The sequence below is a fragment of the Denticeps clupeoides genome, chromosome 1 (genome assembly GCF_900700375.1).
Source record: "Denticeps clupeoides chromosome 1, fDenClu1.1, whole genome shotgun sequence".
NCBI lineage: Eukaryota > Metazoa > Chordata > Actinopteri > Clupeiformes > Denticipitidae > Denticeps > Denticeps clupeoides.
Window position 1 is genome coordinate 29998687 of NC_041707.1, and position 24556 is coordinate 30023242.

Here is a 24556-nt window from a genome sequence, read left to right on the forward strand (position 1 = left end):
ACAGGCCTCACATGACTTCACCCACATGGTGCACCCCACCCCGAAAGATGAAGGTCTTTGCCTCTGTTCTCCATTACAGAAGATGATGCTGTGAATCTGTGCTGATGTGGCCCCATCTCCAGACCTGCCATCTCACGTTATACTCCTGTACGTTCCTCTGCTCTCTGCCGGTCGCTGTCTGTTCACGTGCCCTTTCTCGCTCTGCCTTTGTGGGGTGTGTATGGATATTTTTGTGTTTGTGTGTGTGCTTTGCCGCATGACTTTGATTTGCATTGAATGGGCTGAGCCGGAGCTGGAAGGCTGAATGATGGAGAGGAATGCCAGGCCTGGCGAGTAGGTGGGCGGAGGCCCCGAAGGCCTCGCCGTACCATGTGACCAGCAGTTGGGGTATTGAGGTCATTCGGTTGCTGCTGGCACTCTTCCAGCATTTTTTATTTTTTCTTCCCAAGCAGCTCTGGGCCTGTGGTAGGCTGGTGTCGGCCTGGGCTCCACATAAACAGAAGCGCTGTGTGGTGCCGCTGGCAATCTGCAGCCGTCCATGCACCGCCGCTGGCTTCTGGGTGTGTAATTTTCCTCACAGTTTATGAAACCTGTGCCATACCTGAAATGCAAAAAAACACACTGTATATCTTAGAAATATTCGGTGTTCTGATGCATTTAATATAGTATAATTGTGCATGAAATGGCATGCATATTTTTGTACCATGTTTTCTTTAGTAGTGTACAAACGCTGGGTTCACACGACCTGCTGCTACAGATCTGACCTCCTAGTGGCTTCTTCCTGAATGTCCTGGCACTGGACAAAACCTGGCAGAGAGTTTCTGATGAACATGTTGTGTGGTTTTTAAAATACATTTATTTCTGGATTTATGGGTGTGCTGAGAGACCAGCTTCTTGTATCCTGGTCAAGCCTCAGCTCTTCTGCTGGTCTCCATCAAATTCCCAGTGGAATATTATCCACCAGTTTACTTTACCATGATCAGGACTGGATCCTGAATGGCAATAAATGACTTCCTGTGCGTTAGGGATAGCCTTTGGGCTTGTTTCCAGAGCAAACGATTGCCCACATAGCTTAAGTATCTAGGAAGTAAAAACTTTACTGATCTATTGAGTCTTTATAAATTGATATTGATATATTGAATATAATTGTTTGAGTAAGAGGGGGTCAGGGGTCGAATATAGATTAAACTTGCTTCTTTTCAAAGGGGCTGAGGGCTCATAAAGGGTTTTTTTTTTTTTTCTTACCAAGATGATGGACATTTTTTGAGGAATGCCAACTGTACAGCTCTGCTTTTGTAGGATTAAAAACAAAAAACAATCTGTATATGAAAAATGCAAGAAGCTATGATTATAAATTAAGTGTACTTTTTGTGTAAGTTATTGTAGTGATTCAATTGAATTCTATTCAGTAGATCAATAATTCTGTTATTGACCCAGGCCTGTAATTGTGGCTGTACTAGTGGAATGCTTTCTTTCTGTCTGTCCTTGGAACCTGCAACTGGTGTTCAAAGTTTCGGGAGGGTGGAATGTTTCAAGAACTCCTGTGACAAAGGCAGAAATGCCATCGGCAGAGGATTTGCCACAAGTCAGCAGAGTAATTGGCAGCATTTTTCCGCTGGTTAAAATAATCCAGGCCAGTGTTTATGGCTGTCTGACGTAACTCCGGATTTAGGGGCATCTCTCTGTCTCCTGTATTTTAAATTAATTAAGCCAGTTGCCCCTTTCTGTTTGAACCTTGATTAGGTGATGGAGGGTGTCTGTTTCAGTGTTACTGTGGACTTGTGTGGTTTGCTGCTTAAAGAAAACAGATCTTGTATAATCTTGTTTGGACTTTGTCTACTTCTAAAAGCAGCATATTGGCTTCCTGGCGCTTGGCCTTTGCTAAATGAAGGCAGAGGCAGTGTCTATTGCATAGATGTATGCACATGCATTCTATATTTCATTTGTCATTCAGCAGGACCCCATGTTTGGAGAGATTTTTTAATTTTTGTCCCTTCTCTGCTCCGTCAGGTATCTTGCCCTGAGCCATCTGAGGACAAGCTTCTTGCCCTGGGCCAGCTGCAGGACTCTTGGGCACGGGGGCTGTGACCTCTCCCTCTAAGACCCTGGATAGACATCCTCTCCACACCCAGCCATCATGACGGATGTGGTAATCGTGAAGGAGGGATGGCTGCATAAAAGAGGTTAGTTTTATCTGGATTGTTCTACCATTGGTGGGTGTCAGTAATTTGGTTTATGGTGGACAGACAGCATGTTAATGCAATTTTCATTATGCATTTGAGGATCATTGTTTGCCCTGGGATTAAAATTAAATACAATGAAAATACAATAATTTACAAAATACAAAAATAATTATAATTAAATGTGAAATATATAATAAATAAATAAATATACGTATACATATTGTTACTTTGCCATTTGTTCTCAATAATGGAATTATGCTCCTAAATAGTTTTTGAGCTACCAGTTGACTTGTTCTCCAACTGGAAGGAATTTGTTTTTCTGAGCTGGTGTTTGATCACATGGACCAGCCCCAACGTGCGCAGGGTGGACAGTTTTCATAGAGGAAATGACCCCCCAGTGAACGTAATGCTCATTTATGGGGAAGGGTTGCTTTTTTCCTCCAGAGCCTACATCAGGAATGGGGGAAGAGAATTAGATTCTAGCATCCTGGTATTTTACCCACAGTAACATGGTACAGTCAGTTAAGTGATTCTCCTTGTATTGCAATACTGTTATAGTTGATGCAGATCATTGTGGATGATATGTGTTTTAATAACCAAAACAATACAAAAAATTCTACTATATGGTAGAAAATGTCCACTTCTTTCATAAGTATAGGCATAGAGTTTCTCACATAACTTGGTACAAACCATGGTACATTGTGTACATTATCAGTGTAGTAATTTTAATTGTCACTAATAAGGAGCACAAGGTTTAGATATGTACAAAGAGGCGGCACAGTTTCACCCTGGTCTTGTGAGACAAGCTCATGCACATCTTCCCCCCCTGGGATACGCTGGACGCAACTTCTGCATGAATGCCTGGGAACTGCTTGTGCCTTGAGCTCTTGGGTACAATGTTGGGGTATGTGGGTTTAGCCTGTAGCTACTGCATGAAAAACACTTTGTGCTTCTAATGTTCTTTGACCTTTAGGATTAGGTTTCTTACGTGGCTAGGAGTGCTCTGGTTATGTCGGCCTGCAGGAAGTGTCTTGTGTGACGTCAGCAGTTCTGTCTGCCCATGCAGACCAAGAAAACAAGGAAGTTCTCTGTTTACTGCAGGAAAAGAGTTATTTAGATCCCTGCTGATAACAGAACTTGTGAATGGAGTTCTGCTGCTTAAAGGCCTAGCTGATCAAATGAACGTGGTTAAGTGTGACTAGTTACATTCCTGTGCTTTACTGTTATTAAAAAGTCATCATGTTGTTGTTTTTTTCAGCTCTTGATATTCTTAGCATTTCAATCTTTAAAATTGAAAGTTTTTGCAACTACTTCTGGAAGTCTAGCTCAGCAATAAAAAGTTGTCAGTCTATGACTTTGTCAGCTGTACAATACGCAAGTTGGCTATGTTTTGCTTTTTCTGCAGATTAATTTGCTTTATGGACCTTCAATGCTAGACAGAAAAAAAGAGAAAAGTGACACCACTTAGATATGTCCAGCGCTGTCTTTTGTCATTAAAACTGAATACCATTAGCATATTTGAGCACGCAACAAGGCATTTTCCTCCACAGATGCCACACCTTGATTCAAACAGTCACACTCACACACACAGTCACACATGGTCAAAACAAACAAGGCTTCTCGAACGTTTCGTTGGCAAGCTGTCATAAGTCCAACAGCTGTGGCCTGTGAAATGTCACCTCGGGCAGCGGCTCTGTTTTGATTGGAGGGCATCCACCCCCCACCACCCACCTCCCTGTCCAGAGCTAAAGCCCTTATGGACAGGAAGGGTTTTAATGGCCACCTCACCTTTGCCCTGCAGTGCCACGGCACAGAAGGTGAGTTTGCACTGACAGTTTCCGAGTCGGGCCTTGTGACGGCTGCAAACTTTTTAATGGCCTGATGTGGGGGAGGGCATTTAACTTGGCCACTTTACGTACACACATACACAGAGTGGACAGGACGGATCTAATTATGTTCTTCACTTTTACCCTTTGGATTTAAACAGGGGGGCTGGGGGGTTGCCTTTGCGTTTTAAATGTCAATTGATGCAAAATTTACTCCAATGACAAGTGCAGTTGATCTTACAAGACCAACTGCTGAATCACACCTGTGCTGATGTGACCTCCAGATCCTAAAAAGAAACCAGTCTTTGTCAATTCTGCAGTCTGAAGTACAAGATGTCTTCACCCTTTGATCGTTTCAGTGGTAATTCCTAAGATATTAGTCATGTCTGAATTATCTGGGTGAGTGAGTTTGTGGGTCTGCTCCTATACCAGGCCAGTAGAATGACATCATTGATGCAGAGTTAATTATCTTATGCCTCTTTGTGTACATGCCTATTGCCTTGAAAATAATGTGAATATATTTTTCATTCTCATAAATAGAATTGGATGATAAAAATGATGACTAATTATTTCAATACAATTTTGCTTCATAGAAACTTAGACTCTCTTCTTATTTTTAAGTAGTGATTGACAAATTCCAGTTACTGACTATGACTTTCAAGACTTGGTAACACAAAGATGTTACTGTAATGATGTTACACTTTGATTTTTTTTTCTTCTGTAAGCAGTTTGCTGCTTGTATCTGATATATTCATTTACCAGGCTTTTTACCAAGTTTTTGATTTCAACCTTTTATTATTCAAGAGAAGAAAGGGATTTTCACATTAGTTACTTTTTAGAGCCATTCCCTGAAGGTCAGCACACTTCTCCCTCAGATTTATGTGTGTTTTCAATCTTTAAAATTTAAAGTTTTTGCAACTACTTTTGGTAGACTAGCTCAGCAAAAAAATATTGTGGAGAGTATTGTAAACCTGTGGATAGTAAACCAGCTATGGAGACAGTGGTGTGGGGGAGTTTGGGGGGTGTTTTGAGGTCTTTTACCTCAGGTACGGGCTTTATGGTGGCCGTGGGGTTTAACAGCACCTGTGAATTGATCTGTCAAGGCCTGCTGTAGGGAAGAGTGTTTCTGGCATTGTAATTCCCTTCAGGAATCTCTGTGTGTGTGGTATTGGAAGATGCTTTTGCAACATTGTTAAATAGACATCCACTCCCCCTGATGGCCTGTTTACATCTTAATGATAGTTTTTAAAAATGACTAAAATAGCCAAAAGAACTTAAGTTTTGACATTATGTGTAATCCCTGTGAAGCGTTGCAAAGATATTTAATGAAATGCTATGATAGATAGATTCCCTTATTGATCTCTATTCCCTTTGGGGGATGATTATAAATTAGTGGTGAATGACTGTGGCATCAAAGCTGCCCTGACTTCTACGTGAAAGGAGAAGTAATATGGATCCAACAGTGCATTCCAACCTCACTTCAGTAATGATGAAGTTACCTAGTAGAAGATTAAGTCAGACCCATGAAAGACCTTCTCTTTGCACAAAAATCTGGTCTTATTGAGCTGCTGGCACATATCGGCTACTGACCTCTTCCTCTCCATCACTATAATATAAATAATTTAGGCTTACCCAGTGAAGAAATATAGTGCAGCTTCATGTTCACCTAGTCCTAGACCAAAAGAGAACTCATGTCAGGAGACATAGGAAATTAAATCTCTGTTATAGACATGTTGGGACCACGCCGGCTACCAAACTATGCATGCAAATGGATGGACAGGGTAACTGTAGGTTTGTTTTTGGTTTTGCAAGTGAAGTAGTCTCAGGCTGAAAGCCATTAGGTTATGCCAGCCACTCCACAGCAAATAGTATACCTTTGTTCAGGAGCATATGATATTACTCTCCTTTCTCAAAACAAGCATGATGAGCTGAATCCAACAGCTCCAGAGGGATGGGAGTTGGAACCTGGCGTCCCATGTTTCTGGGTGCCAGTGGGGGCCATGTGCCCCGGGAGGAGGCAGTCAAGTTCCTGCTAAATGTGCTGGAGAGAAGTAAATTGTCTGGGTGCAGCTGTCGGGTGGAGCGGCTGCTTCAGTCACTTGTCTCACTGCTCAGCAGGCCTGCTGTGTGCTTGCTTTTCTGTGCAGAACCTCCTCTCCTCGCCTCTCCTCGTCCACCCTCTCTCTGTGAGTATAAAGCCCCCGCTGACGAACAGCCCCATGGCGGAAGCAGGCTGCGATTGGCACAGCATTTCCATCCCCTTCCATCCATCACCAGAGTGGCCTTCCCCTGCAACTGTGCAGAGAAAGGGTGGGTGTTCCGGAACCCGGACTTAGGGCTGGGCGTTCAGATGTCTGTCAGCTGGAGTGTGAGGCTGCAGGCTCCTGACATCTCTGTCATTTGGACGGTACTGAGCTTAACGATCTGACAAGCACCCTCTTACTGATGAATTGAGATATCCTCAGGGGAGTTTTGGAAAAAAATGGGGTGTGTTACTGAACAGTCGAGTTGGGACATGTCTGTCATTGTTTAATGTAAGTGGCCGATTACTTCAGGTCTGCATGCCGTATATAAGAACTTACACACGGTACCAAAAGAACAGCGTTAAAGACAAAACTGTCACTTTTATTGTGTGAAGCATCTCTTGAGTCTTTAAGGGTCTAAAATGTAAAAATCTGAATGTGTGACCATAAAAACATTTGAGGTTTAAAATTTCATTGTGTATTCAATGGTAATTGTGTTGCTTTTCTTCCTTCTTTGAGGCAAATGTTTTGGCAGCAATATTCTCTGGTTCTTTCATTGGACCAGATACTGTATACTGTAATAAAAGTGCAAAGAAGATGAAGGTGGAACCGATTAAAAACACAACCTGGTCAGTTTATTGGCATACTTGCCATCAATGAGGGTACTGGAGAAATTTATATATATATAAAATATTAATAAATATTTTTTTAATCACTTTACTTTAGTTTTTATCCTTTTAACATTCTAGTCTTATTTTATGTGATATATCCGAAACATCCTTTTTATTTGGGTTTCTGTTGCGCTGGTTGTGTGACTCCCTCCGTAAGGTGGGGACACTCTCTGCGCTACGTGGATGGCAGTATGTGTTTGTTTGCTTGTTTGTTATGCAGGAGCCCAGTTAACTAATCCATGGTGCGCTTGTGTACCGAAGGGAGAGGGGGTTCACAACACAAAAATGAGGGGGAACTTCCCACAGTGTCGCTATGGTAATCAGCAGGTGCCAGCGGCCACAGAGAAGAAGTGAGCACTTTCTTATGAGCGTGAGAAAGAGGGGGCGGACTATACACACACACACACACACACACACCTTCTTTTTTCCCCCCCCCTCTGTCCCCCTCTTTTTTTTTTTTCATGTGGCAGTGGCAGCAACAACCCCATCCACAGTGGCGGAGAGGGAGGGGGCACTAGACCTTCGTTCCCCTGCGACCTGCCAAAAGCTCAGCGGTACAGTCCTATCCAGCTGCATCATGGGAGAAAGAAAAGAGGCCAACAAAAGAGTAGAGGGGGGCATTGGGGAGGGGGGAAAGGGTGGAAAAAGGCCGAAAGAGAGGCAATACAGCTCCTGGGCGGTCGAAGTGGCAGGGTGTTAGCTGCTGAGGCTATGGCAGGCCATTGCTGCCTTATTTGGTCATGGGGTGCCGGAGGCTCCCGGTCCAGCTCGCTTTGAGGGGCTGACCTCTCCGTTGGACCTGGTGGGCACCCCCTCATTGAGATGCAGGACGCAAGGGCGGCCGCTGCAGCTGCAGCCTACCAGCCAGGGTGGGTTGCCTGTGAGTGTGTGTGAGGAAGAGTGGGCGGGAGAAAAAAAAAAAAACCCAACAAAAGGACCCCGGATTCCCCACACCACAACTGCTAACCCCGTTTCCCCAGTTTAGGGTTTTTAAATCCCTAATCCCCAACCTCAGTCGCCACTTTCACCCCAGCCTAACACCCCTGCAACACACACACACACACACACACACAGCAGAAACAGAGCACACTGGCTGTTCTGCTGTTCTTGTTTAGGCTGTATATAGGCATGTGATAGTGTTTTTTTTTTTTTTTTTTTTAATTACATTGGAGTAGGTTCTAAATATCACAAAGGTCCGTGATAATTGGTTCACTAATTTACACTGAGCAAAGACTGAAGTGGGACATGAAGCAGATGGACATTCATCAAACCAAAAGTGAACAGTTTCTGCATCATGCCAGTGTATGGCTTATATAATTTCATTTTTCTTATATATTTTTTGTAAATGTTGTTATTGTAAAAAATTTTTACTCTTTAGAGTGAGTGTCATCACCATGCCACACTCTCAAAGGAGACGCTGTTTTTTGGGACGGCAGACAAACACAGTGTGATCAGAAGGCAGACAGCAAAACCTCTGTCTCTGCTCCCCTGCGTGCATTCTCTTTTCATTTCGCTTTCTTTCTTTCTTTTGTTACTCCTTTCTTCTCAGACGCTGACTGGGCCTCCTAAGCCAGAACGGCTGCAAATGGCCCCTAGTGTCAGAAGGCAACATTAATGAAAATCACCGACACAAACGGATTTTAGTCTGAGCGCGGGTGGGGCTCATTCAAAAGGCCGGCCACCAGCGAGATCAAAACCATGTCTCAGACGGGAGTGAGGTTAGGATTATTGCCCCGTGTGGGGACTCTGCTGAACTCACTGGTAAGCAGAGACACATCTGGAATTTGGAATTGAGAGAAAATCTTAATTATGACTCCTGACTGCACGGTTGGTGGAGCCCTGTAGTTCCTCTCGGTGGTGGTTCGTAACTTTTACTTTTAGTAGAGGCCTGCCAGAAACGGAATCACGGTCCTTTTGATGCTGGTAGGACCATGCCTCTAGTGGCACCACTTTTCAGATACCTGTTATCGGAATGTTACGGTTAAATTTATCCATGCGGTGCAGGAGATCCTAATGCCATTTCTCTGAATCACACTAATTTTCAAACCAGCATAAAATTATATGAATATTACTAGAAGAGAACTAGCAAAGGAAATAATAAAAATGCTGTAAAGCACAAATGCAGTTAGAACCTTCCAATTCTAAATTTACAAAAGCTTTGCGCGTCAATTGTCTTGAGTACAACTGCGCAAATTGCAGACATTAACCATTCCACTTTTAAACTTTTGCAGATTTTGCAGGATAATTCAGCAAACTGATCCCAGCAGTGCTCAAAGTAGGCCAGTATGCAGTATTTATTTTAGTCTTTAGCGTACTGACACTTTTTCTACATGCTGCAGTCAAGCCTTTTTCTATACATAATGCTAATTGTTTTGAATCCCATTTTACTCTGAGCAGGTTTAAAAAGGTTGAAGTCTTGGAGAGGTGAAGGTAGTGGCACAGAAGGTTAACAACACTTCTCCATTAGGCTCAATGAGCCTTAAACATATTAGTAGCAGGTCCCGTAATGAAGTACGGTGCTCTTTAATACCAGTGTGCTATAACATTATAAACAGATGAATAGAACATTGATTATCTTGTTATAAACTGTTATTTAAAAGCTGTTAGCATTGTCCTTGTGACTGGGACTGTCGACTGAATTTGTCTTTCAATTTGCTGTTGCAAGTATTTGTGTTCAAAGTGGGATTTGGCAGTAAGTGTTTTGTGGTTCTTGATGACTGTGCATGCATGCATGTTCCCATGTTCAGTCAATGCAGCAATTTGTGTGTATGTGTGTGTGTCTGTCCAAGCAGCAGTATTGCTTTTTTGTGCCTGTACACACTGTCCAGGCAGCAGTAGGCAGATGAAGATGAATCCTCACGAGCTCACTGGAGCGGAGGCTCTTCATCATTTTCCACTTTGATCAGCGAGCATTCTGCTGTACAACAGCTGTTTGCCACGTAAAGATACTCTGTCAGTCACTGACAGCCCCTGATGTACGTACACACACACACACACACACACACACACACACATACATACATACATTTGATTCTATATTGTAGGAAGTAAACTAAAAAGGCAACATGTTGCCAATATGTTAACATTGTGACGTTTTTTTCAGCCCAACCTCATCTCTACTCCTAAGCACTCATGTTTTAGATTTTTTTAAATTGTACTTCCATATTACTAAAAGTGGAAGTAAAAGTGAAAGATGAATACAAAACACAAATCTGCTAAGCTCAGTAAAATATGCCCTTTTACTCATCGCTGTCATACAGTAATCCTTCCTGTTTCTGACTGTTTACTGAGCAGAGGCTGCTGCACCAAACAGGCTTCCTCGTCAGCCAACTTATCAGCCGTGGTCACTCGTGTCTGACATTCCTTCCTGTTTTTCAGCATGTCTGGCCCTGTGATTAGAGGAGCCTGTCGATTGCAGCAGAAACCTGCTCTGATGCCAGTGTTGATAGTAGACCAGTGATTCTTGTTTCTGCACATTTGGTTTTGCAAAACTCCACTCAATTCACAAGTGTTTTTTTTTTTTTCTTTCTTTATAAAACTCTGATGTATGTTACCTATATACATCCTCAACAAGATTCCTTCTTTCTCTGTTTGTCTTTTTTGCTTTTGTAGATTTAATGTAGTGCGGTGCACAAATATTGTAAAAGAGCCTTTATTCTACAGGATGCCCCCAAAGCGGTATGAATTTGTTTTATGTAAATATGTGAAAATATTAATTAGGATGCTTCAGTCCTTTGGCAGCTTGTCCCCTATGCTTAGGCGTGGCATTGGTCAGATGCCATCACATATGTTTGCATACAATTTCCATTGAAATGGCTCGTTGTTGATGTGACAGATCCCTCTCTGTCTTCCCCGTCCCTCTCTCAGCTGGCTGTGAGGTGTCATTGCTGGCCGGCCCTGAGACGGTGTCGGAGCTGCAGTCATGGTCAACAGTGCAGTAGCTGTTTTTGGTCACTTTTTTACTTTGTCAGTGAATTAAAATGTGCAGGCTGTGGAGAATGGGTAATAACCAGATAGGAGGAGAAAGTAGAAGTGCTGAGAATAAAAAGAGGAAGGCTGGTTAAAAAGGAAAGGTGGACTTGGAGCACAAATAAGTTTTTCTAGACAGAACAGGAAGGTGAAAGACAAATGACTAGACAGTCAGTTGGATGTGACATTGGCTGTGTGTGTGTGTGTATATATGTGTATATACACAAACCTTTGTGTGATCTGTGTCCTCTGTTTACCACAGACCAATTTCTGGATTAAAAAAAAAAAAAAAAGAAGCATAATAAATACATAATAAACCTGTAAAACCATAAACTGCTCCTATATCATCACATTTTTTACATTTTTACTAATGTTTTCACTTTTTGTTTGTCAATCAGTAGATTTGATTTCCAAAGGTATTCACCAAAATGTAATAAAATGCAGGGCTGCTGGCATTCAGTATTGTGTTCTGGTATACTGACGTGGCTGCAGAATAAATAAACACACAAACAACAAATAAATAAATATCAAGTTCTGAGAGTGGAAGTTCGCCTTATGTTAAAAATTTCCCTGATAGTGCTGAACCAGGAATAGCCTAGTGAGGAGGGAAGAGTATCAAATGAATAAAGTCTTCTGACTGTCAAGTTTCGGGCACTTTCAGGTACGTTCACATTGTCAGATGGTGCAAAATGATGCGATTTATATTATGGACTGAAGCGACAATATGTTATGTCACTCTCGAGAACTGACTAAACTAGCACTGGCAGGCCAGTCTCACTTCAGTTTTCCGATTTAATTCATTTAGATCATTTCTGTCGGTTTGAGCTCGCGGGGTAAATGCACGGTTAGCAAATACAAACTTGCGGTCTTTAGTACCTATCCTTTCCATATAATGCACTGCTTGCGAATTTGTTTCTGTGATTTGGTTAAAGGTTTTCGCATGTTGTAAATAAATTCATTAAATGTTAATTTGCCATAAACAGGTGATGGTGACAGCATGTCCAACGTATATAAAACTCAGTAAAACAGTAGGAAATCTTTCTTAAAATGTACTGGTTTTTGAGCAAATGTTGAGAACATTCTTATTGCTTTATTTATTTGTTTATTGTTTTGTTTATTTAAAATAATTGTGATTATTTATTAAATATAATAAATAATTTCACCCCTGAAAATGATATTAAATGTATTCTTGAGGTTTCTTGGCTGACTGTCCCTGTGTCCCTGTGAGTATTCATGCAGGCCACCTTTGGAATATATCGACAGTGGGTAGAGGGTCAGATCAGCAACTGGAATGAATCCATCGTCTGTGCCGCACGTCATTGCGCTGTCATTCACTCGGCCCATTGAGGGTTAGCTGAGTGAGAGTAATCGCTCCTTCTGTGTTCTGGGCCTGTTTCTGGAAGCCCTGCTGGGTGCAGCCTTACGGGAAGCACTGACACACGCACAAACCGCTGCTGCAGCACAGCACTTCATCGGCCTGGATGTCACTCTGGTGACTGGCCTGCAGGACAGCGCCATAAGTCATAAAGCAGCCAGAGTAAACCATGGTGGGGTTGGGCTCATATTGTTGATCACGTCCCCTTTTAAAATCGTTACTATCGATATCATCAATTAGGTGAGAGCTATCTTATGAAGTCATGTGATGATGGTTTTCAGCACCGCCATGCAGAATTCATTGTGTGGACCAATGAAAATGCAATTCGTTTTCTGTTTTATTGGTATTTATTGGAATTGATATGGAAATTAATATTCCTGTTACACTTTCAAATAATTATATTCCTAACCTGCATGGGCAGAGTGTCAGAAGGTCTATGAATATAGAGTTGGACCCTTTATGCTGCTGAGCGTGAGCCCCCCCCATACACACAGACAAATACAGTTACGCAGATGTTTAGAATGTTTGTCCATACAAAAAGATGTCCACAGCTAAGCGCACTCATACATGTGAATATAAGCCCACTTGCCAGAACACAAACACACACAGTGTGACATCTGTCACTGCCTGTCAGTGTTTGAATTCAGAGCTGAGGGTCTCACCCGTCTCCCTTGCTGTGAAACAGACTTGTTGTTCAATGAGACGTTGGAGGGAAACATAACTCTGCTGTTCATGTTCATACACTGCTTTAGGAACCTGGGAGTAAGGCAGCTTATAAAAAACATCTGTCATGCTGCAGATGTTCTAAAGGCATATGACTCTCAAATGCATGGAGTTGCTCACACTGTGGGAATGCAGTGTGCATGTGTAAGTGTACTACAGAGTGGAGGTGGGTGTTATTTAATAGACTTGGTTAATGCGCTGGGGAATGGGGTTCCCATTCTGAATGCGGAATGTCACGCTGCTGGCTGCTGTGGATACGGTGGCGTGGAAGGTCTCCATGGCACTGAAGTCATGGTGAGATGGTGACGTGTGCTGTTGGGTGCATTGTGCACATACTGTCCCAGGGCACCCTGGCCAGTATCACAAGCCAGCAAAGTTGGATCAGCCAAGACCTGAATACTGCTCCCCGAGCAGAGTCGTTTCTCTCTTTCTGTCTCTCTCTCTCTCACACTCACACACACACCCTCAGGTTCAGCTGCAGCATTTAACCATATCAGTTAGATCATGTCGTGCCTTGCTATGAGTGCTTGATGTTCTTCAAACCAAAGTGAAGCCAAAGGAAGTGTATCTGCAATTGTCTGAGAGCATGATCATTGTTTACTGAAGCAGAGCGGTTTGGAGGAAAAGCTGATCTTAACAGTCTCTGAGTGTCCTGAGATCTACAACACTACGTTATTGTCTTGCTGGGAGTTTTGAAGACCTTGCATATTTCTTTGCGCTGTGCCCCGTGCAACCTTTAGATTTTCTCCAATTAGCAGAAAAAATGCATGTGTTCAGTCTGTGCTAACCTGATGCCACGTGTTTGTGGCTTTAGTGAGGTGAAGTGATTGTCACATGTGATACACAGCAGCGCAGCACACGGTGCACACAGTGAAATTTGTCTTCTGCATTTAACCCATCACCCTGAGTGAGCCATGACAGGCACCCGGGGGGACGGTGCTTTGCTCAGTGGCACCTCGGTGGCACCTTGGTGGATCGGGATTCGAACCGGCAACCTTCTGATTACGGGGCCGCTTCCTTAACCGCTAGGCCACCACTGCCCCATAGTTAAAGCTTACAGCACCAGGTATTCCCGTGCAGTCTCCCAACCAAGTACTAACCAGGCTTAAGCCTTCTTAGCTTCCGAGATCAGACGAGATTGGGCATTCTTCGGCTGGTATGGAAGTTGGCAAGATATGAGTTTGGACGAGTCTGCTCAGTTCATCTGCTTGGTGGGGAGTCGATCTGCATCAGGATCAAGGCAGATGACCAGTTCCACCCACAGCAACCTTCTGATTACGGGGCCGCTTCCTTAACCGCTAGGCCACCACTGCCCCATAGTTAAAGCTTACAGCACCAGGTATTCCCGTGCAGTCTCCCAACCAAGTACTAACCAGGCTTAAGCCTTCTTAGCTTCCGAGATCAGACGAGATTGGGCATTCTTCGGCTGGTATGGAAGTTGGCAAGATATGTCCGCAAAGTCGTCAGTGATTAACTTAACTGGGAGTATATTTGCTAAATGTTGGTAACTGCTAGTACATGAGACAGGGACATTACACATACCAAACTTTACTGCTGTTATGTAATACAAAATGAAATAATAAAGGGACCACAGGAGTTTGGACGAGTCTGCTCAGTTCATCTGCTTGGTGGGGAGTCGATCTGCATCAGGATCAAGGCAGATGACCAGTTCCACCCACAGCATAGTTCTGTGTGCATTTAAAGGAGAACTACCTGTATATACGACTGTAACAAGATGAATGCAGAGTGGCAATAGTTTTTCTTCTCATTGTACTAAATCAAAGGGTCCTATATGGATATTGATATATTGATAATAGTAATCGAACCGAATCGTGAGACCAGTGAAGGTTCACACCCTTAAAGTTTTTAAATTGTGCACACAGTGCAAAATTGATTGAATTTTAATCACAATTTCACCGTCTGTCTCTCGCACCCTGATGCCTGCAGAGTTCGTCGCCTCATAGACAGGGCGGAGGTAGAAGAGAGAAAGAAGGCCATATGGGCCATAATTCCCCTGCATTTTTAGCGTGTGGTTTTATGATAAAACACACTTTTTTTTTTTTTTTTTTTTTGCCTCTTTGAACGGGGTTTCTAATGCCTGTTGACTGACACCGCCAGTGGAAGCAGGCAACAAGCAGTGGTCTGTGTACGTGATCAACACTACAACTTGTTATGTGTGCTTTTTTGTACACGCTAAATCAGGCCACACAATATGCCTGGGCAGACCCACCCATTTATCCTCCCACGACAAAACAGTGTGCTCGTCAGCCCACGTGACAACAGTATGGCGACCACGAGAGGATAGGTGACACATCCCTGCCACATCAACACCATCTGAGCAGCTGTTTTCTGCAGCAGGAAACATAGCTTCAAAGAGCAAGCCTGAGTCAGGAGCATGTGAACATGCTCACATTTTTGCATTGCAATACAAAGTGTCCGAACAAAGGGAGTGAGAGAGAGAGTTAAATTAAAGTTACATTTTCTGATTTCTATTATTCTTTTTAAATTTATTTATTATTCTGGCACTTTATTTAAAAAAAAAAAGTCTATTGGGTAGATGTAAAGCATATGTGGTTTTTTTTTTTTTTGGTGAGTCAATTTTTATTTTATTATTATAACAGCTCAAGGACCATCATGTTTGTGCCTTTGAATAAAGGGAGGGAATGCTTTTAATTTTCAATGCTTTTAATTTTTTTAATACGATTCTCCGATTAATTTAAAAAAAAAATAAAAAACTGAGGCATGGTGAAATGCCTGGGCACAAGGTTTTAGCATTTGTACTAATCAAATCTGTACTGAGAACAAATTGCATTCTCATGTTTTCAAAGAACACATAAAAAAACAGGCTATTTTGGAGTGCAGACATATTAAGCGCACAGAAAGGTGTGTCATGTGTCATGATACCATTTCCATTTTTCTCCTGCTCTGCTAAACCGGCTAAGGCACAGTCCACACAAGAAGACTTTTCTCTAAAGTTTCTAAAAACCAGGAGCATTATCTGAAATGTCATCCATACAGAGACACAGAGAATGTCCCAGATGCTGTTTTAACCCCCCCCTACACCTGTAACTCTTACTGAAATTGGTCTACTTGTTTCACCTCTAGTTTTCCTCCATGGTGAGTTAAACATTTGTTTTCCATCCTTGTCTTTTCATAAGAAATGTACTACCATTTCTGGTAGTCGCTTTATGAGATTCTGCAGCTGCTGCAGCGCAACCATAAACATGATATCCGTTATATGATTGTTATATGTATGATGCATTTGGGGTTATAGGTCAGGTTGGAGTTTGGGATAATATGTCAGCTTTTTCACCCCCAAAAATCTGCTTTGCTGTCCACACAGATGTATGGAAAAGAGAAATCTACTGACATGGTGTTTCCGTATGGAAGCGTGGCCAGATCAGATAGATTGGCGGGTACCAACCCCTGTATCTCAAGTGTTTTGGTGACAGTTAGTCTAGGGGTTCTGTAGTGTGAGATGTGTGTTATTAATTCCTTTGCTTTAGCAAATTCTCTTTTTTCAGCTGATCGTTGCTCAGACAACTCGTTGCAATTGGTTTTGTCTGATGCGACATGGTCACTGCCTGTGTTTTTTTTTAATGTTTTGAATGTCCAACAGGCCAGTAGAGGAGGGTGAGTAATTGTGTAATCAGTCATATGCAATTTCAGAAAGTTGTGTAATGTGAACCAGTGACCCTCTGTGTAAGTGATGATTTGAGTGAAAACCATAAATGTGTGTGTGTGTGTGTGTGTGTGTGTGTGTGTGTGTGTGTGTGTGTGTGTGTGTGTGTGTGTGTGTGTGTGTATATATATATATATATATATATATATATATATATAATGTAAATAAACACCTAAAACAAAACCTACAGCATCTCAGTCTATAATGAGAGCTGACTTATTTCCAAGTGGTAAGCATTGCAAGTTGGAGGCTGACAAAGTAAAACTAATTTCCAAATGAAGTACGCTTTATGTAGAAACACTTAGTCTGCAGAAAGGAAATGAAAAATCTCCCTCCCGTGCCATGATGAAAAATGGCAACAGCAGTAATAACATATTGGACATCTGCTGCAAATTGAAATCTAAAGTATACTGCGCTCAGGGCCAGATGTTTCTGTGTAGCGGCGTGATTTGAGCCGCCCCTTTGCCAGTTGCTGTAAATCAGGTAGGCCCTTTTGGTTTTCTGTTTGTGCTTAGGAAATGGCATTTGCTGACTGACTCAGGTGCTGTGGTGAGAGAACTACCATTGACTGGATAGGCCGTTAGTGTTTTTGAGTATAATGAATGGTTTGCCTTTTGCTCGTGTAGCGTTTGAGCGCTGCACAGTTAATGAGCACATGTCCATGACAGCACGGGCCCTGATTGTAACTGATAGCCCTTAGCATGTTTACCATATTAGGCTGGTTTTGTTGGTAAGCCAGCTTCTTAAAAAGGTCTCATCAACCTTGAGAGCATCGAAGGAGAAGTTTGCTGCAGTAATTGTATTTGCATACCAACATATTGGTGCGTTTAATAGAAATTTGGGAGGGGCTGTTCATCCTTACGGTTAATAAAAACCTTGGAAAATCATGGAATTTGGATTTTACAGGCCTTGAAAAGTTTTGGAAAAGTCATTGAATCTTATTGACACATGAATGTATAAAAGTCATGTCAATTACAGCTGATGATCCATCTTGGGGGAAGCTTTTCCAGGTTGTCATGAATTTAGTTTAACAATATTTTGGTAAATTTAACCTTTTTGGATTTCCTCTCTCTACATTTGCACAGAAATAGAATATATGGTCATGAAAATTTGCCTTAGAGTAACTGAAAAGTTATTTTGTAAAATGTGTAAGACCCTGGCTGTTGTAAGTATTTCAGCCATTCAGAAGCATAACTAGAAACAATCATTCAAGATTAACTTTCTGACAAGACTATTCCTATGAGCTCTGGCTTAGCACATGTGCAAAAATCACCAGTTCTTCCAATGGCAAAAAATAACCTGTGTTTATCAAATGCAAATTGTGCATAAAACATAGAAATGCTGACCTGCAGTCAGTCTTCTGCTGCTCTGACGTGTGTACAAATGTCTGTTATTTAGCCTGAAGGCCAATCTCATCTGGTGTCAGCTTTCCACTGTCTCTTGGCCTGTCAGTCCAAAAATCAACGTCAGGGCTACTTTTTAGCAAAACTAGGGCTATTTAAATCTCCTCAAAGTTTCTTCCATTCATTAGTTGCTGCTTTTGGGGGGGCTTGAGGTCTTTACCAATCTACAACCATTCTATAACCATTCTGAAACATTTTTTACCAGAGGCCAAATCATTTAGAGAGTTTGTGTAATACTTTGTTTTGTGCTCTGTTGTTTATTTTAGTTAGTTTTTGCTGTAAAACTACTAACCTTCAGGGTAAACTGATCGTAGATCAGCAGTCCTCTTGCCACTTACATGTTCAGTGGCGCAGATGGACCTGACACGATCGCAGCCGGAGCAGCACAGCGGTCGTCGAAGCTTTTCAGAGGGGGGGAGGGGGGCAAAAGTTTGGATTGACTGATAGCGCCGTCTCTCCCTCACACTTTTCTGTGTGTGACAGGAAATGGGGCAATTAAGGACAGCTTGCTCTGGCTCTGGATGGGGCTAATACCCAGCTCCCGTAATTAAAAATAAATTACTTAAAAAAAAAAAAAAAACATTATCAAGCCTCTTCTCTCAGAGACATGTGTTGCCACTGTCTCTGGTTTGTAGCAAGTGAGCGTTCTTTCTTCCATGGTGAACATCTGGTGGTGCGTTTCCTTCGACCGTGCCACCATTAAGAGTTTTGCTAGCCTCACAGAGATGCACATATTTGGAGGAGGGGATGTGTGTGGGGAAAGAGGGAGGAAAGAAGGGATGGATGCGCTTGGATGTGGGCCTGTTGGTGCGCAGTAGGAGCACAGACGGGTGTGGGAGTGGGGGTCCTGACAGAGGGTCCAGCAGCTCTGTGATCAGACTGCCGTCTCTCATATGTCGAGCTTGGACTGGAAATTATGTAGATGTGGTGTCATGTATTTTGAAGTCCACTTTGTGTAATGTCTGTAATACTTATGCTTTGTATTAGATCCATCTGGAAATGTTTTAGATCCATGATCAATTTCAGCCCTGTATTAATTAAGTTGAGGTTATTGAAAGACAGGCAGGCTGGGTGGTTATGCTGAATTGGCCCGTGTGTGTCTTGATAAAATTGCCCATAGCCAAGCAGTTATGTTTCTTGTCTGTGGGGCAGGAGGCCCAGGTTTGAACCTCACATTCATTCTATAGGGGCAGTGGTGACCTAGCAGGTAAGGAACAGGAATCGGAAAATTGCCGGTTCAAAATCCCAAACCGCCAAGGTGCCACTGATGTGCCATTGAGCAAAGTAATGTCCCCACTCCCTGGGATGTTGATTGGTGAAATGCAGAGGATCGTCTTATTGAGCTTCACTTTCACTAAAAAAAAAAAATTATTACTTATGAACAGTAATAATCAGTTATGTCAGTACGTGACTTAACTGGCTAAAGACTCAGTGAGCTTGTCTGTTGCACAGAGCATCACAATTATATAGAAAACCTGCCTTTACAGTAATGATATTTTTGTATTAGCTTTCATGTCTTTGTCTGAGGAGGGTGTGAGAGGGCATGCTGGGAACTGCTGTTGTACCTTGATGTCCAACAATGACCTTGTCTCCTCTTCCCTTTGCAGGCGAGTACATAAAGACCTGGCGGCCACGGTACTTCCTCCTGAAGAGCGACGGTACCTTCATTGGCTATAAGGAACGGCCGCAGGATGTGGATCAGTTGGAAACGCCGCTGAATAATTTCTCCGTTGCCCGTGAGTCCTCCCATCTTTATAAGATAAAGTAGCCTAGAGAACTCCCAAGTCCTCTTCAGAAACCTTACTCAGACTTCATAGGGTCCTCATCCTTCCTAAACAGCATTGGTCGCTGTAGCCCGAGACATATGTCGGCACAGCTCACCCATGTTCCGGGACGTTCTACATGCCGAAGCTCAGCAGAACAGCGTGCGCTGCGTGCCGGCAAGGGTAGCTGTGCAGAAATGATTGAGCAGACTAATTAGACAGCATATTGTTTGTTAAACAAAATGTTTCCTCCTGACAGTCCTGAGTTATAGTGGTTATTAAGTGCCTGATTTGAGTTATTTGAGTGCACACAAGAGGCGGGGGTGTGTGCATGAACCTGAGTGTGTAAGCATGTGTCTCTGAAAGTCTCTGATTGGCTGTTAGTCTGTGTCTGTGTGTAGTGTCTTTTGGTAAATGGTAGTGCTTTGTTCTATTGTCTTCTTGCATGTGTATGTCTGTGTGCATGCAGTCTATGTTGGTACAGTTCATTTGTTCAGTTCACAAAAATGAACCATGTATCAGAGGTGTACATTTTAAAAAGAAAAACATTGATATCATGCACACCCTAAGAAGTGATATACATGTTATGTTAGACTATATATTTATGCCAGTGGGGAATATGTGGTGTTTTAATATATTGTTTATTGCACATAACAATCATCAGTTTATATCTGTGTGACTGACTATAAATAAATATGTTTATGTGTATGAAGTCAAATTCTTGGTTCGCTGGTGGTTTTTCTCCTTGGACCACTTTTAGGTTCCGAGCAGCGCATACTGGAAACATCCCACTTGACTGTTCACTTGCTGCTTTTAATATTCATAGGAGTCTTTGTGTTCAGATAATCAGTGTTTTGTTTTGTCTTATTTGGTTTGAATTGTTCTGATTTGGCAATAGCCATGGGGATAACACACTTTGCTATGAACCAGAAGACCCAGGTTCAAACCCCATTTACTGCCATTGTGTCCCTGAGAAAGAGTTGCTCCAGGGGGAGTGTCACTGTCACTACTGATTGTTAGTCGCTCTGGATGAGTGTGTCTGATAAATGCCATAAATGTAAATAAAGACAGGAAAACCTGAAATCTCAATAAAAGAGGAGACTTTTTTTTTTCTTCAGTTTTTTAATTGGAGGAGCTTTTTATTTTTGGATGTTGCATCAAGTGCTAGGTTGCTGACTGGTCTTATTACATTAAACAATTGTAGTTAAACAATTATAAGACATGATAAAAATGTATTTCCATAGGTCCTCAAAAAGGTGTGTGTGTGTGTGTGTGTTTGAAAGGAGGCCGCTGGGAGCCCACGTTGATGTCAGCAGTGCTCTGTTGATGAGCTGTGAACTCAGTGGTGTCCTGCCGACAGCCCGTTTCACTCCCTCCAACACCAGTCATCTATGTGCCATACTCTTTCTCTACACCCTCCCTCCATCTCCATCCATCTCTCCTCCTCTGTTGTCGCCTCGCAGATGTTTTCTGAGTGACTGATTCTGTTTGGTTTGGGAATTTTCTGAGCTGTTAGGGACTCAGCTGTTCATTATCAGTCAGACAAACAGCATTTAAACTTTTTTTTTTTTTTTTTTTTTTTTTTTTTTTTTTTTTAAGAAAGATCAGTTTTATCTATATGGCTATTGCAAACTTATGGAAATATGGGGAATGGCTGCCTTTCCTGCTTATTTATTAATGATTCAGATTGATTTAAAATGTTTCTACTAATTAGCCCCTTCCCAAGCAAATATTGTCTTTGCCATTTTATTTGAAGTAGGACATGGCCCTAAAATATACCACCAGTACATGGGTGCAGGACTGCTCCAGCTTCCTCTCAACTCTGCAGTGCACCTGTTCCTCACCTGCTGCACTTCCCAGATCTGTCTGTGTGTTTGTGTGAATATGAGAGAACCACTCAGTATGTGTTATACAGTGGGTTGCAAAAGTATTCGGCCCCCTTGAACTTTTCCACATTTTATCACATTACAGCCACAAACATGAATCTATTTTATTGGAATTCCACGTGAAAGACCAATACAAAAGTGGTGTACACTTGAGAAGTGGAATGAAAATCATACATGATTCCAAACATTTTTACAAATAAATAACTGAAAAGTGGCGTGTGCGTATTTATTCAGTCAATTCTTTGTATAGCCACCTTTTGCTGCAATTACAGCTGCCAGTCTTTTAGGGTATGTCCCTACCAGCTTTGCACATCTAGAGACTGAAATTCTTGCCCATTCTTCTTTGTAAAACAGCTCCAGCTCAGTCAGATTAAATGGACAGCGTTTGTGAACAGCAGTTTTCAGATCCTGCCACAGAATCTCGAATGGATTTAGATCTGGATTTTGACTGACCATTCTAACACATGGATATGTTTTGTTTTAAACCATTCCATTGTTGCCCTGGCATTATGTTTAGGGTCATTGTCCTGCTGGAAGGCGAACCTCCGCTAGTTTTCCGCCACACATAGCGTTTTGCATTTTGGCCCAAAAAAGTTCTATTTTGGTCTCATCTGACCAGAGCACCTTCTTCCACATATTTGCTCTGTCACATGGCTTGTGGCAAATTGCAAACGGGACTTCTTATGGTTTTCTTTTAACAATGGCTTTCTTTTTACCACTCTTCCATAAAGGCCAACTTTGTGCAGTGCATGACTAACAGTTGTCCTATGGACCGATTCCCCCACCTGAGCTGTAGATCTCTGCTGCTCGTTCAGTCACCATGGGCCTCTTGGCTGATCAGCACTGTCCTTGTTTGGCCTGTATGTTTAGGTGGACTGCCTTGTCTTTTTAGGTTTACAGTTGTACCATACTCCTTCAATTTCTGAATGATCGCTTGAACAGTGCGTGGGATGTTCAAGGCTTGGGAAATAATTTTGTAGCCTAAGCCTGCTTTAATTTTCTCCATGATTATAATGATAAATGTGGCTAACGATGTTTGCTGTACTTGTGTCTATGCTCAGAGTGTCAGCTGATGAAGACAGAGAGACCCAAGCCCAACACATTCATCATTCGCTGCCTGCAGTGGACCACAGTCATCGAGCGCACCTTTCACGTAGAGACTCCTGAAGAGAGGTCAATATCCCAACACACGCATACACACATACATACACACACACACACACAAACACACTACCACTTCCTCATCATGCCACTCTACAATAGTGGTTACTCACTCATTGGCTAACACACTCACAAACCCTCTTGCAGCCACTGTGTACTGGCACTCAGGAGGTCAGACTCTCACGCCATGTTTCCGTTGCTTTCTTCCGAGTATTAGTTCTGCTTTTGTCCAATTTTGTTTAATTATCTAAATACTATTAAAGTAAATTGTGGATGGGCCATATCTGCATAGTGGTGGTTGTAACAGTTTTTTTTTTTGTTTGTTTTATGCCAGTTTCCTGCAGATACTGTGATCTAATTGACATTTTTTTCCCCTGCCTTTTCTGTCATCTAACTGTGTGTATAACAACAGTATAGAGGACTACCATGATGTACCATACCAGCTTATTTGGATCATTTTTAAACTCGTTGTCCTCTGCTTAATATAGTATGCCTTGATGCCCATGATCACAATTGCACAGCAACATCAGTATCCATTGCAGTTCCCCATTCAGGAAGGTTCTTTATGCACAAGAGGTGCTGTAAGTGGCAGTTCATGGGTACCTGACATTTCATTTGCCTCTGCAGCATCCGTTTGTCCTGAACTGTTATAAGTCACAGATAGCAGTGTTTTGCCCCTACTGTGACCAAGAAAATCAACTGAGATCATTTGGAGATAATCATCCAGGAAGCTAACAGAAATTCTATTCTCATAAGCCTGAATTACAAAAGTATATATATCACCAATATAATGAAGAGAAAAAACATATAAGCACTCTCTCTCAAACACATACTCTTGAAAACTCACAGGATTTGATGCTAATTGTGGTGGGGCTGATAGTGAAATTATTTGCTTTCCTTTTCCTTTGGCTGGCTCCAGGGAGGAATGGACCAAAGCCATCCAGGCTGTAGCTGATGGGCTGCAGAAACAGGAGGAGGAGATGATGGACGACTCACCAGACCCCATGAACATGGAGGTCTACCTGACCAAACCCAGACTTAAAGTGGTACAATTGAAATGCTTTTTATTTATATGGAATAGATTAAATAAATGTATCATTTAGGGCTGGGTGAATTTGCCTAAAAAAAAAAATCTTCGATTTTTAAAGAAAAATTCGAGTTTCGATTCGATTTTTTTTCCCAATGCACTTAAAAAAATGGCTGCAGACATCAGATATAGTTTCAAAAGTGCAACTTTATTGCAATGATTGTCCTCAAGAGTTAAAATGCATAGAATCCCAAAACAAAAAGTAAACGAGGCTCTGTCATTCAACAATTTCAAGCTTGGTTTAAGCAAAAGTGCAACAGCTTCACAGTAACTTAAATTTTCTGTTCAAAAAATCAGATAATTACAAATTTTGTAACATATAACATTACAATAAAAAAAAAAAACTCTTCTCAGTATAGTGTGAATATAAAAAATGAAACATGCCTGTGTTTGCATCTTTTCCCGAGTTGTATTGTGCAGGTGAGGCAGCGCTACATCGGCGACTGGGGACAACGTACCTCGCATCTAATACTTTCAGCATGTGATTAAAGCCTCACTTTTCGACAGAATAAATTGGCAGCATGTCTGTGGCAATATAAAACGTGATCGCCTCTGTAATCGCTTTCCATCGCGCTCCGTTCTTA

General features: G+C 42.1%; 1 protein-coding gene and 1 long non-coding RNA gene across 4 annotated transcripts in view; one reads left to right on the top strand and one right to left on the bottom strand.

Moving 5' to 3' along the window:
* The window catches only part of akt1 (v-akt murine thymoma viral oncogene homolog 1), a 39309-nt gene that overhangs the window by 1731 nt on the left and 13022 nt on the right, over positions 1-24556 (top strand). Inside the window, exons 2-6 of one of the 3 annotated variants that reach the window (XM_028998288.1) lie at positions 80-147; positions 2011-2183; positions 19683-19811; positions 22786-22897; positions 23805-23931. In XM_028998288.1, coding sequence (XP_028854121.1) covers positions 2138-2183; positions 19683-19811; positions 22786-22897; positions 23805-23931 — 414 coding nt within the window. In that variant the 5' untranslated portion in view covers positions 80-147; positions 2011-2137. Of the gene's footprint in view, positions 1-79; positions 148-517; positions 561-2010; positions 2184-19682; positions 19812-22785; positions 22898-23804; positions 23932-24556 lie in introns of those variants that run through there. The other 2 variants (XM_028998296.1, XM_028998279.1) reach the window with 2 other exon arrangements.
* LOC114800658 (uncharacterized) lies at positions 11139-18394 on the bottom strand. The gene is made up of 3 exons (XR_003751421.1): positions 18368-18394; positions 18019-18117; positions 11139-11162 (listed from the first exon to the last, which is right to left on the bottom strand). It is a non-coding gene; the product is annotated as an uncharacterized LOC114800658 (long non-coding RNA).